The sequence below is a fragment of the Arachis ipaensis genome, chromosome B03 (genome assembly GCF_000816755.2).
Source record: "Arachis ipaensis cultivar K30076 chromosome B03, Araip1.1, whole genome shotgun sequence".
NCBI classification, from domain to species: domain Eukaryota; kingdom Viridiplantae; phylum Streptophyta; class Magnoliopsida; order Fabales; family Fabaceae; genus Arachis; species Arachis ipaensis.
In genome coordinates, this window is record NC_029787.2 from 119,392,004 (window position 1) to 119,407,392 (window position 15,389).

The window sequence follows — 15,389 nt, forward strand, 5'->3', positions numbered from 1 at the left end:
ACAGGACACAGCACCCACTATGCTCTTCCTGCTTTCACGGGGACGGAAAGCCAATTTTGAATCGGGGAGGATTCATGCATCAACAATCGCCTACATTTTTTTCCCTATATTCTAGTCATTTTGTGTTTTGGACAAAAATTAATTTAACGTAAAATTGATAGTTTGAGAGTTATGATTAGTGGGCACAAATTTTGTTAGAGTTATGTTACGTGTACACTAAAATTAGTCATCAGTATAAAATATATATTAGAATATAAATATATATTAAAAATAAATTAAATCACACATATATTTATACACAAATATATTAGTAGCTAATTTTAGTGACCAACGTAAATCATAAGATCTAATTTGTTTTTTAATTAAATAATATAAATTGATAAGTATGATTTATGCACATCATTGTTAGTCAATAAAGTTCCATTTAAGAGTTTGTCGTTGGCCAATAAATTACTACATGCACAAAACAAAATTCGAACCCTAAAACTTGCTTAAGCGATGCAGGAAATTAACATATTTTTGTCTCACCATCTTGTAATACACACACATACCCGAGCAATATTAAAAATAATAAGTGTCACTATCTTATTCATTTTTGTTTTGACTCGATTCAACATTTTGCTTGAGTTCTGCTTGTATTAGTAAACAAACAATTATTCCAATTTAATCTCAAAATATTTTTCTTAAGACAAAGCAACTTAATTTTTTTTTTAAAAAAGTCTCACTGTTTAATGGAACTTTTCAAAATTTCATTTCTCAAACAATTTTCTAAAGATGGTAACTCCTTTTCTTTCTTTCTTTATTTTTTTACTTCTTAAAACAGATATTATGTATCCCCACAACCACAAGGCATCACTTTATGCCCCCACATTACTATCACCATAGTCAAAATCCATGGTCCCATTTAATTTGAAATTATTGGACTCATTAAACTAGTCTTAGTCTTGTCTTATCTTAAAATGTTACATTGTCCACAGACATTTTCCATCACCAATTGGTCCCCTCCGATCCAGATACTATGCATGTTCTGATTTCATGCTTCACATTTCACGCAAGCAACGATTCAAAACTTGAACACATCATGCCCAAAGTTTCTCACAAATTTGTTTAGGATATTATTGTTTAAGCAGTAAATATCTTTAATAAGTGTTTTATTTGTTAAAATTTTCGAATAATCACTTGTTATGTTTAATTTAACTTAACTAAAATTAGAGACTGATCTTCTCACTGTTGTTACCAAAAGATAAATTTTCAAAGAAGTATCTCTGTTATATCGTACCCCGGGTTAGGTTAAACAAATTTAAGAGACTACCCTAAATTAAATTAATTCATGTTTTTGGCATATTTTCATTCAGAATCCAATGATATTATTGTTTGGTGCCATGTTGCATATTGTTCACGTGGAAAATCTTGCTTGCTTATGCTTTTGAATAAAGGAATGTGAATCTGTCCACAAATTATAAAAGTAGTAAAGCTCCACTGCCCCTAACTTATTAGTAATGCTTTATTATGCTTTCTAAAAGCTCAGAGATACCTATATATATTATATTATTGATCTGACAACCCAAACGTGACAGCACAAAATAAAGTGGCTGGATATATTCAATGTTTTAGTTTAGTGGTCAATAATTCAAGTATTAATTAGCACAAGTGGGGGAAGCTGCCTTAATTAATAGGAAAGAAAACTACTACATCAAATTAAATTATCCAAGATATCTTGCATTGTATTGTATGTATGTAGACAAAAGCGGCAATGGGGCTCACTTTGATTATGATTTATCATAACTAGATTTAATTGTACTATAAGGATATACACTACTGGACAAGTTATTTGAATATGCAGCCTAAAGATTGTGTAGCCAAGGTTCTCTGATTTTGGGATCTTCTAAGTTGTTCTCATGATAAGGACAAGAAACGCTAAGCACTCAGTGTGGAAATATTTTTATCATAACTAGTGTACTATAAGGATATACACTACTGGACAAGTTATTTGAATATGCAGCCTAAAGATTGTGTAGCCAAGGTTCTCTGATTTTGGGATCTTCTAAGTTGTTCTCATGATAAGGACAAGAAACGCTAAGCACTAAGCACTTTTTTTATTTTTTACTGTATTCAGAGATGATCTAATAATTAAATATCATGATTGAAGTTTGGTAAGGTAAACAACTCAGCTAGCTCATATATCATATATGCCATTTACTTTGATATAACAAAATAAATATGTATCTAACGACTAACCCTATATAGTCAAAAGTCAAAAGTCAAAAGTCAAAACCGATGATAAATCAACGCTCGATAGGAAATACCTAACACAAGTATAATACTACTATTTATGTTTATGAATGATCACTCAAGAATATTAGGTTTACTTAAAAACAGTAGAGTGATTTAAATATGTGAATCCGATCAAATAATGATAACACAGAATATAATTTTTTACACTATCAATGTACGAATCAAACGAAATTTTAACTTGAGATTTTCATTTTATTATATATGGTACGTGTTCCATTTTTATGATCTATTAAGTAATTTTTTTAGTAGATCTTTTATGGTTTGGCTGATAGAAATATATTTGAGTATATCACTGTTATTAGAGGTGTTCAAATCTAAATCGATTTAAAGACAAAACACTCAAATAAGTCAAGGGGAGGAAATTATTACACAAATCCGCCAAACCAAAATCTGGTTCATGAATCAACCAATGCATGTTTATATGTAGTTCGAATCAACTAAATTCGAACTCAATTTACACATAATTCGAATCATGTTCATTCGAATTATACACAAAACTCACACACACTAATTCGAATCCACCTGATTCGAATTACTCAATGAATAATTCGAATCAGGGAGATTCGAATTACACTCAAACACGCAAACCCAAGTAGTTTGAAACAGGCTGATTCGAATTACTCAATGTGTAATTCGAATTAGGCTGGTTCGAATTATAAAGGCCCAGAAGTGTATATATATGGTGTGAACGTGAATTGATCTCATTAGAGTGGGAAAATGGCTAGTGAGGAGAGTTTTGTAGTTTTGGTTCACCACAGAGGAACGATTAAGAGGAAAACACGATCTGGTGTGAAGTTCACCGATAAGAATCCTCTCAGTATTTTCGTGAGGCCTACGACGAGCTACGATGACCTTGGTAATTCTGTGATACAGAAACTTGGTCTGCAGGGGGTGAAGCGGGTTAAGAAGTTTTTCTATCGCATTCCAATCTCGGTGCTGAAGGAAATCGTGAAGTACGATTGTTTCACGATCGGGAGTGATGAGGACTTGCAGGTCATGTTTCATTGTCGCCGGCAGTTTCCCGAAGTTAGGACACATGAACTGTTGGCGAAGTTGGTTGATGTGGTATCCAGTTCTGGGGGTTCGAACCGGAATACCCCCACTGTAGGCACGGTTGCCGGTTCTAGCTCCAGACCTGCTGGTGCATCTTCCTCCATTCCTGTGTATGAACCTCCGGTCCAGCCTGTCGCGTCCCCTTCGTTCGCTGTTGATCTGAACTATAGTGGAGGCGGAGAGGTTGGACAAGGGGATTTTGTGCCGAGCTCTTTACAGTGTGCTGCACCGGTTGGTCTTGGAGATACATTGTTGGATGATCTAGACGATGATGATGTGGAGCCGGATATCATTGCTGATGACAGCAGCGATGATATTGGAGCGAGTGAGCCTGCTGGTAGGAGACGTGGTTCTAGCTCTGGCACACAGCAGTACCCTCCGAACTTTTCTTCTTTGGACTTGGATGCCATGAGGCAGGAGGGGGTTCCTGGGGAGCCTGCTGGATTTGGTGCTAGAGATGCCGAAGGGTCTGCAGGTCTTACAGAGTTTCAGGTTGGTCAGCAATTTCAGGATAAAGATGAGGCTGTGTTAAGTGTGAAGACTTACAGCATCCGACGCGGGATACAGTACAAGGTGGTGGAGTCTGACTATCGCCGGTATGTTGGGAAGTGTTCTGAGTTTGGGAATGGGTGCACATGGTTGATTCGTCTTAGTCTCCGGCAGCGCAAGGGCATTTGAGAGGTCAAACGGTACAACGGACCACATACGTGTCTGGCGACCTCCATCTCCAACGACCACAGGAGTTTGGATTATCATGTGATTTCAGCATTCATCATGCCAATGGTTATGGCTGATGCATCCGTCAGCATCAAGGTGCTCCTTAATGCGACGACCGCACACTTTGGGTTTAGGCCGACCTACAGAAGGGTGTGGTTGGCGAAGCAGAAGGCCGTTGCCCACATCTATGGTGATCGGGATGAGTCATACAACGAGCTCCCTAGGTGGGTGTTAGGAGTTCAATTGACAATGCCTGGTACTGTTGCAGTCCTTAGGACGTGTCCTGTTCGAGTTGGGGGCCAGGTCGACGACTCGCAAGCTTATTTTCACCGACTGTTCTGGACGTTTCCACCATGTATCGAGGCATTCCGTCATTGCAATCCCTTGGTCAGTATTGACGGCACCCATCTGTATGGAAAGTATGGGGGAACATTGCTCGTCGCGATTGCACAGGATGGGAACTCCAACATTCTGCCTGTTGCATTTGCACTGGTTGAGGGTGAGAATGCCGAGTCCTGGTCCTTTTTTCTTTCCCATCTCTGACAGCACGTAACCCCGCAACCGGGTCTGCTGGTTATATCAGATAGGCACAACGGCATCAAGGCTGCGCTTGAGGCTCCCGACGGAGGCTGGCTACCTCCTGCTGCCTACCGTGCATTCTGTATTCAACATGTGGCAGCAAATTTCGCCCTGACCTTCAAGGGAAAGGACGCAAGGAGGCTTCTTGTGAATGCAGTGTATGCTAAGACGGAGGTGGAGTTCGATTACTGGTTTGATATTCTGCGGTCTGAAGACCCTGTCATGTGTGACTGGGCAAACCGGATTGAGTATTCATTGTGGACACAGCATCAGGATGAGGGTCGGAGATTTGGGCACATGACGACAAATATCTCTGAGTGTGTTAATTCAATCCTGAAGGGAGTCAGGAATCTCCCTGTCTGCTCGCTGGTGAAGGCAACTTACGGGAGGTTGGCCGAGCTATTCGTCCGCAAGGGGAGAGAGGCTGAGGCCCAGCTGGGTACGGGACAACAATTCAGTCAACACTTGGTGAAGTGTATTGAGGCCAATTTGAAGACGGCGAGGTGCTTCACGATGACTTTGTACGACCGAGATAACTCGGAGTTCACTGTCTCGGAGACGACTCCTACTGGTTCGTTCTTCCTCGGTAGCTACAGGGTGTCACTCGGATCTCAGACATGTGACTGCGGATACTTTCAGGCACTACATTTCCCGTGTCCCCACGCCCAATATTAAATAAGATATTTTTTTTATTTTCCCAGTATTACTGTATTCAGAGATGATCTAATAATTAAATATCATGATTGAAGTTTGGTAAGGTAAACAACTCAGCTAGCTCATATATACCTAAGGCCATTTACTTTGATATAACAAAATAAATATGTATCTAACGACTAACCCTATATAGTCAAAAGTCAAAAGTCAAAAGTCAAAACCGATGATAAATCAACGCTCGATAGGAAATACCTAACACAAGTATAATACTACTATTTATGTTTATGAATGATCACTCAAGAATATTAGGTTTACTTAAAAACAGTAGAGTGATTTAAATATGTGAATCCGATCAAATAATGATAACACAGAATATAATTTTTTACACTATCAATGTACGAATCAAACGAAATTTTAACTTGAGATTTTCATTTTATTATATATGGTACGTGTTCCATTTTTATGATCTATTAAGTAATTTTTTTAGTAGATCTTTTATGGTTTGGCTGATAGAAATATATTTGAGTATATCACTGTTATTAGAGGTGTTCAAATCTAAATCGATTTAAAGACAAAACACTCAAATAAGTCAAGGGGAGGAAATTATTACACAAATCCGCCAAACCAAAATCTGGTTCATGAATCAACCAATGCATGTTTATATGTAGTTCGAATCAACTAAATTCGAACTCAATTTACACATAATTCGAATCATGTTCATTCGAATTATACACAAAACTCACACACACTAATTCGAATCCACCTGATTCGAATTACTCAATGAATAATTCGAATCAGGGAGATTCGAATTACACTCAAACACGCAAACCCAAGTAGTTTGAAACAGGCTGATTCGAATTACTCAATGTGTAATTCGAATTAGGCTGGTTCGAATTATAAAGGCCCAGAAGTGTATATATATGGTGTGAACGTGAATTGATCTCATTAGAGTGGGAAAATGGCTAGTGAGGAGAGTTTTGTAGTTTTGGTTCACCACAGAGGAACGATTAAGAGGAAAACACGATCTGGTGTGAAGTTCACCGATAAGAATCCTCTCAGTATTTTCGTGAGGCCTACGACGAGCTACGATGACCTTGGTAATTCTGTGATACAGAAACTTGGTCTGCAGGGGGTGAAGCGGGTTAAGAAGTTTTTCTATCGCATTCCAATCTCGGTGCTGAAGGAAATCGTGAAGTACGATTGTTTCACGATCGGGAGTGATGAGGACTTGCAGGTCATGTTTCATTGTCGCCGGCAGTTTCCCGAAGTTAGGACACATGAACTGTTGGCGAAGTTGGTTGATGTGGTATCCAGTTCTGGGGGTTCGAACCGGAATACCCCCACTGTAGGCACGGTTGCCGGTTCTAGCTCCAGACCTGCTGGTGCATCTTCCTCCATTCCTGTGTATGAACCTCCGGTCCAGCCTGTCGCGTCCCCTTCGTTCGCTGTTGATCTGAACTATAGTGGAGGCGGAGAGGTTGGACAAGGGGATTTTGTGCCGAGCTCTTTACAGTGTGCTGCACCGGTTGGTCTTGGAGATACATTGTTGGATGATCTAGACGATGATGATGTGGAGCCGGATATCATTGCTGATGACAGCAGCGATGATATTGGAGCGAGTGAGCCTGCTGGTAGGAGACGTGGTTCTAGCTCTGGCACACAGCAGTACCCTCCGAACTTTTCTTCTTTGGACTTGGATGCCATGAGGCAGGAGGGGGTTCCTGGGGAGCCTGCTGGATTTGGTGCTAGAGATGCCGAAGGGTCTGCAGGTCTTACAGAATTTCAGGTTGGTCAGTAATTTCAGGATAAAGATGAGGCCGTGTTAAGTGTGAAGACCTACAGCATCCGACGCGGGGTACAGTACAAGGTGGTGGAGTCTGACTATCGCCGGTATGTTGGGAAGTGTTCTGAGTTTGGGAATGGGTGCACATGGTTGATTCGTCTTAGTCTCCGGCAGCGCAAGGGCATTTGAGAGGTCAAACGGTACAACGGACCACATACGTGTCTGGCGACCTCCATCTCCAACGACCACAGGAGTTTGGATTATCATGTGATTTCAGCATTCATCATGCCAATGGTTATGGCTGATGCATCCGTCAGCATCAAGGTGCTCCTTAATGCGACGACCGCACACTTTGGGTTTAGGCCGACCTACAGAAGGGTGTGGTTGGCGAAGCAGAAGGCCGTTGCCCACATCTATGGTGATCGGGATGAGTCATACAACGAGCTCCCTAGGTGGGTGTTAGGAGTTCAGCTGACGATGCCTGGTACTGATGCAGTCCTCAGGAGCAGCCCTGTTCGAGTTGGGGGACAGGCGGACGAGTCGCAAGCTTATTTTCACCGACTGTTCTGGACGTTTCCACCATGTATCGAGGCATTCCGTCATTGCAATCCCTTGGTCAGTATTGACGGCACCCATCTGTATGGAAAGTATGGGGGAACATTGCTCGTCGCGATTGCACAGGATGGGAACTCCAACATTCTGCCTGTTGCATTTGCACTGGTTGAGGGTGAGAATGCCAGAATGCCGTCCTTCTTTCTCTCCCACCTGTGTCAGCACGTGACCCTACAAGCGGGTCTGCTGGTTATATCAGATAGGCATAACAGTATCAAGGCTGCGCTTGAGGCTCCCAACGGAGGATGGATACCTCCAGCTGCCTACCGTGCATTCTGTATTCGACATGTGGCAGCAAATTTCGCCCTGATCTTCAAGGGCAAGGACCCAAGCTCTCCGTCGTGTCCAGGTCTGCTGGTTATATCAGACAGGCATAATGGCATCAAGGCTGCGCTTGAGGCTCCGGACGGGGGATGGCTACCTCCTGCTACCTACCGTGCATTCTGCATTCGGCATGTGGCAGCAAATTTTGCCCTAACCTTCAAGGGCAAGGATGCAATGAGGCTTCTTATGAATGCAGCGTATGTGAAGACGGAGGTGGAGTTCGATTACTGGTTTGATATTCTGCGGTCTGAAGACCCTGTCATGTGTGACTGGGCAAACCGGATTGAGTATTCATTGTGGACACAGCATCAGGATGAGGGTCGGAGATTTGGGCACATGACGACAAATATCTCTGAGTGTGTTAATTCAATCCTGAAGGGAGTCAGGAATCTCCCTGTCTGCTCGCTGGTGAAGGCAACTTACGGGAGGTTGGCCGAGCTATTCGTCCGCAAGGGGAGAGAGGCTGAGGCCCAGCTGGGTACGGGACAACAATTCAGTCAACACTTGGTGAAGTGTATTGAGGCCAATTTGAAGACGGCGAGGTGCTTCACGATGACTTTGTACGACCGAGATAACTCGGAGTTCACTGTCTCGGAGACGACTCCTACTGGTTCGTTCTTCCTCGGTAGCTACAGGGTGTCACTCGGATCTCAGACATGTGACTGCGGATACTTTCAGGCACTACATTTCCCGTGTCCCCACGCCCTGGCATACTGTGCCTATTCATAGCTGACTTGGCAGCCGTATGTCCACCAGGTGTATCGTCTTAGCTCCGTGTTCAGTGTGTACCGGATGGGGTTCACACCACCCATTCCTAAGGGTTTCTGGCCACCATATGATGGGCCGACAGTGATACCAGACCCCAACAAGAGGCGTGCGAGCGAGGGACGTCCCAGGTCCACCAGGATACAAACCACTATGGACGAGGCGGATCCGAACAGACCGAAGAGATGTGGACTCTGTCGGCAACCAGGACACACACGTTGGAGTTGCCCACAGGTCGGGGGACCAAGTCACACGGGTGGGACAGAGTTGGTTTATTGTTAGCTTTATTATAACAGTGATTTCACTTTTGTATTTAGTGTCAACTGTTTGAGGGTATGCTACTTGAAGTTGTTAAGTACAAAAATTTGTTTAGCTTAATGTGATGTATTTTGCGTTGGTTAATAATTACTCCATGTGTTTCTTTTCTGAAACAAAATGTCACCTCTCCGAAAAATACATAAAGCAATAATGCAATCTTCAAATCAAGTGATGGTGGACAACCAACATGTCTGAATAACTTAAATACACAATGTACACCAATTTCCAAAGTAACGGATACACGAGAAAGTAATAAGGTACATACCATAAATAACAAAATACATCTCGGATGTTAAGCATACAAAGCCAAAATAAATAAAGGAAGCTAAAATACAACACTGAATGTGACAAAAGTCATACACCATAAACAGATCATCTAAATAGGTGTGAACCGGTGAAGCAACGACGGGGGACCCGTGTCCTGTGGCCTCTCTTGACGAGCGGCTCCTCGTCCTCGATGTCATCATCGTCATCATCCGGGTCTGCCTGTGCAGGTGGCCTAGGCTGGACTGGCAACGGTCGTGAGGAAGACCCTGAGGGGGTTGACTCTCTGCGAACGGGTGCCCTGGACGTTCCGGCAACTGAATGTGACCCAGTAGTAAAGGCGGAAGGAGGGGTACTACCCAATGCAAAATACTCAGGTGCTGGCATGGTAGGAGGCTCGTTCAAATTGACATCTAATGGTGCCTGTGTCCTCGGTATCTGACCCGGCCGACGTGCTGCATCATCCTCCTGCATAATGGCACTGATCTCATCTAGGAAGTGTGACTCGCCAAAATCCGCATCAAGACCATCGCTGGCCAGCAAGTCTGAAAATAGAGTCCCTGGACTAACCCATGGCTGACTCTCCTGAAGTGTGTGGTCGTCAGTGGGGACACCAACGAAATAATCGCCGAGCGGCCCAGATCCAAGTCCACCGTCACGATGGGCCGAGCCATCTCCCAAACCGGAACCGTACCACTCTCCACCATGACCTCCATGATGGGGACTAACACCCCCTACACCAGCATGACCTCCAGCGTCTCCTCCACCAGGCCCGCCCTGATCACCATCGTCGTCGTCGTCATCATGATCACCGTGATCGTCCACCGCAGCACGCTCTCTGCGTCGGCCTCCACGCCCTCGTCGTCTACCTGCACCCATACCCCCCGCATCACCATCTTTCATGGCCTGATCGAGCCAGCTCCACTCATGCTGGCTCTGTCGGGTCCCGACACGCGCTCTCCGCTCAACCCGCCGCCTATCCAAAACGTCGTCCACACAGTCCATCTCAGGAACTCGTCTAGCACCCCTCTGCGTAGCCTCAACAGGAATAGGCACGGCTCTCGGATCCTCCAGGTACATCTCTGGTGACAAGAACCTCTTTCCATGCTGACGCCACCAGTCCAAGAAGTCATGTGAGGTACCGGGGTCTGCGACAACATCAAACTAGAAAACGTGATCCGCACGACTCTCCCAATGAAGATGCCAGAACTGCAAACTGTACGGGAACCAACGATCACCGCCTCTACCATCCTTCGACATCAAGAAGTCGATGTTCAGGGCGGGCTGGGGGCGGGGTTGAACTCCGCCGAACTGCGGTAACACCCGGTCAACCTGATGCCACTCTATCACGGAAAAGTATATCAACGACGTCACACACTGCCATAACGCCGTATGACGAGGCTCCAACACCTCAGGATGCACAACCTGAAGGACGTCGGGAGAGCTATACGGCATCCAGATAAACTGCAGAATAACAACAACAATCTTAGTCTGGTTCGTGACGTGAACTATGAAAGGTGAATTAAGTTAACACAAGCGATGAGTATACTCACATCCGTGGACTGTAACAAGTCTATTCTCAACCTCCACATCTACACTCGAGGTCCCTTCTCGCTGTAACACCCTAATACTTTTAAACTGAGTTAAACTTTATTTGGATTATATTTAGTAGCTGATATTCAAAACCTTGCGAAATTTTTCTTTTAAAATAAATGTGAAATATTTATATAAAATAATTTATAAATAAAAATATTGAATAATTAGTTTTTATTAGAATAGTTACTAGTTGAAAAATATAAGTGGATTTGAAAATACTAACATGAAAAATCGGTGTGCTAAACCATGAAGGCACAACAATGACAAGCTTTACTCATACCAAATAAAAAAGGAAACATAATAGTTACAATTGCAATCAGTCAATAAGGATAAAAACAAGACACGTAAGAAATCCTAATTCTCTTAATTTGTTTAACTATGGCTAAAACAATCGCATATTCTTCCTTCTTAAGGTAAATGTTTAATGTTTTATATCTACGTCCTCGATAGCTTACTCCCACTAGTGCACCTGTCTTTTCACCTCAACTGTATTGCTTCGTACTGCATCGTTCCTGAAGATGGTACGGAGAGAGGGGTGAGAAACAAAAGTTTCTCAATAGTTTATCTATATGGTATCATCGTATCCATCTCCAGCCACTCCGAGTTTTAAAATAAAAACAGTGATGATGCAATGTTGTTCAATTATTATTTTCAAAAAGTCTTGATTAGTCGGAGTGGTGTGACTTTTAGATGCTTCTCATTTACTTATGCTATGACATGTGTGATGCATACAAAATGCCTATAGCGTTAAAACATATGAAGGTAACTCATAAACCTTAGTATGATGTTCTCATGGGCCATAAAGCAAGACAAAATAAATAATAAATAAGAGAAGAATAATAACATTGCCATAGATAAGTCAAACAGAATAGATCTGAATAAAATAAAGATCTTTAAACAATATCATACATCATACAAAAAGGAACTTTGGAAAAAAGAAGGATCTTTGAATGCAATAATAAACATAATCATAAAAAAAAAGATAAAATAAGAACAATCATAATCACACTTTTCATTGTACTTTTCATTACTTTTTCTCGTAGCTTTTATGGAAGGTATTGAGCTCAAACCGGTATAAAAATGGGAGTCCCCTTCCCTTACCGAAGGTTCTTATCCCGAACATTTTGGCGATCACCTTCCCTTACCGAAGGATCATCTCGATCGATCACCCTCCCTTACCGAGGGATCATCTCGATATCTTGTCTTTGGGGGTCACCTTCCCTTACCGAAGGATCATTCCCTCAGTTCAATTTACAATCAAGGTTATTTAGACATACACAAGAAGGAAGTTATTGCAACCAAAATATATATTATTATAAAATTGATGGGAGTTTCCTTCCCTTACCGAAGGTTCCCAAAAGTTTGCCGATCACCTTCCCTTACCGAAGGATCATCTCGATTATCTTGTCTTTAGGGGTCACCTTCCCTTACCGAAGAACCATTCCCTCAGTTCTTTAATGTACATAAGATATGAAGGAAAGAGATATTATATCATGACATGCAATGCTAACATCTATATAAAAAACATTTAAGATATGACATATAAAATTTAGCATAAAACCCCCTACCTCGAGTGAAGTTTCGCTAGGTATTCCGATGCAAATAGATGCAGTTTGTTAGTGAAGAGAGACTTGTTTCATGGCTAGACTTTGTGTATACTAGAATATTTTGTATAAAAAAAGGGAATAGAATGAGAAAGGAAGGATCAAATAGCTCTCAGGTATGTGCAGATTATGTTATGAGGCATTTAGGTGAAATCTTCAATCTGGATCGTCACTTTGTGAGCCCTATAACTTTTTCTACGTTTGGAATTTGGAATTATCTATTAGAGAAAAATTTATATAGAATTGAATTAGCTTTAAAAAGAATCTTAAACGAAGTAAATCGGATAACCACAGTTTGAGATATTTCTGAAATACTGTTAGTATATCAGGCTGGCTGATAAGTGCGCAATTTTCTACTCTAAACTCGTAACCGATTTATCTACCTAATTTAATTTGAATTTGATTTTATACTGAACTTAAGGGATAGAGCTAGTATTCTTATCTTTTCATATAACTAAATATCATTCAAATCTAATAAACGTAGAATTAATTATGACTATATTTTAAAAGGTTGTTTATTGTCGGTTAGAGATTTACTACTACTAGTACTCTCATATGTTTAAATTTGAAATTCAAATCTTAAATCATTACCATTTTAATTAATTAATTAGTTATTAAATAATAATTTGATTAAAAAAGTTGGGATGTTACACTCACTACCGGAAGGATTGTGACCTGACCACCTACAACTCACATCGGTGTTATGACGAAAGAAAAGTATGACAAAATAATATAACAATCTAAGCGGACATGGAATTAAATAATTTAACTCATAATAGAAAAATCCTACAACAGTACCTCGATGCCAAGGGTCAGTTGAACGTATCATACCCACCAGGTCTAAACCCAGGAAAGCGCCAAAAAATCCAGAACTGAAGTAACTGTAACGGGCCAGCTAACTTCACCACTTGTCTGTTGGCCACTCGGCAATACACCGGTACAACCACGCTAGTGCTGCCGACCCCCAGCTGTAGCCACCCATCTCCTCAAGCCTAGCTACGTTGGGTAGCCATATGATGTGAATACGGTTGCCGGACTTGTCGGCAAACAACTGAGTGCCCAACAGTATCATGATATAGGCACGAGCGTAGTACCTCACTATCTCATCGTCGGCTCCCTTGGGGCACTCTCCAAAAGTCTCCTGGAACCAGGTGCAGTTCACTGCGAACTTCTGAATTTGGTTAACAGGAGGTAACACACCAAGCAACTCCTGGAACCACACCCAGGCAGGACGGCCACCTTGGATGTATATCTGGAAGTCTGTCAAGTAACCACTCACATAACGTCTGTCGACCGGCAAGCCCTGCTGGTACGCCGCGTCCTGTAGTGTGATGGTGCACTCCCCGAATGGCATGTGGAACGTGTACGTCTCCGGACGCCACCGCTCGACGAAAGCATTGACAAGAGGCTCATCCAATCTGAACCATCTATCATTCAGCCTTGCAAGATGGTATAATCCGGCCATCTGCAGGTACAGGACGTACCTCTCATCGAGTCGCATGCCCTGCTGCCGCCGCATAATCGAAATGCATTGCTGGGGCTGCGCATAAGATGAACCGCATAATTACAACCACTTACAAAACCAATAACAGAAACCACTAACAACGTAAACCATGAACGGAAACCACTAACAGAAAAAACTAACACAAACCGCTAACAAAAACCGCATGCAAAACCACTAGCAAAATCGCATGCATAAACCGCTAACATAAATCACTAACATAAACCACTAGCATAAACAACTGGCATTAAACCACTAGCATAAACCACTTGCAAAACCACTGGCCTAAACCACTAACATAAACCACATTCGAAACCACTAATAAAACCACTAACATAAACCACCAAGTAAACCACAAACAAAACCACTAAAATGAACAACATGCAAAATCACTAACATAACCAAAATGCAAAATCACTAACATAAACCACATGCAAAATCACTAAAATAAACCACGTGCAAAATCACTAACAAAACCACATCGAAAACCACTAACATAAACCACCAACAAAACCGCTACCCTAAACCACTAACAATACCGCTAACATAAACCACCAACAAAACCACAAGCAAAACCACTAAAATAAACCGCATGCAAAACCACTCACATAAACCACATGCAAAACCACTAAAATATACCACACAAAAAAAATTTTCTAAATACTAACCTCGTCGTTGATGACCCCGGCTATATAAGCAACTCCATCCAAACGATATAGTCCTTCCGGATCGTCCCCCATCGCCTTAGTATCCTGGTCAAGCCTTTGTCGGAGCGAATCTGGGTCGTTTTCTCTGAGATTTGGTGGGGTTTGAGAATGGAAAAGTGATTCGAATGAGGTGGGTTCGGACTCCTTTTATATCCGAATCCAGTGTAATTCGAATCAACCCCATTCGAATTACTACTAGAGGCAAAATGTGACTAATTCGAATCAACCAGATTCGAACTACTTGGGGTTTCGTGCAATTGTGTAATTCGAATCAACCTGATTCGAATTATTCATAGTGTAATTTGAATCAGGTAGATTCGAATTAGTGAGTGTGTGCGTTTGTGTGTAATTCGAATCACCTTGATTCGAATTACATGCTTTTCAAGTTCGAATTGACCTAGTTTGAACTACATAAAAATGTGGTTTGGTTGATTCGTGAACCAGTTTTTGGTTTGGCTGATTTGTGTAATATTCTGCTCCCATTGGTTTATTTATGTGATTTGCCCTCGATTTAAATTAATTTTTTTATCTAATTCAATTTAAATAAAAAAATTGATTAAAATCGCACTAATTTGAATTTGATTGGATTTTATTTTTTACAAACTGCTGATTCGGAT

At 41.8% G+C, this 15,389-nt stretch overlaps 2 protein-coding genes across 2 annotated transcripts; one reads left to right on the plus strand and one right to left on the minus strand.

The window, feature by feature from the left end:
- Positions 7,559 to 8,746, plus strand: LOC107633628. The gene has a single exon (XM_016337234.1). The coding sequence runs from the start codon at positions 7,559 to 7,561 to the stop codon at positions 8,744 to 8,746; it is 1,188 nt and encodes a 395-aa protein (XP_016192720.1).
- Positions 13,466 to 14,083, minus strand: LOC107633627 (protein MAIN-LIKE 1-like). The gene has a single exon (XM_016337233.1). The coding sequence runs from the start codon at positions 14,081 to 14,083 to the stop codon at positions 13,466 to 13,468; it is 618 nt and encodes a 205-aa protein (XP_016192719.1).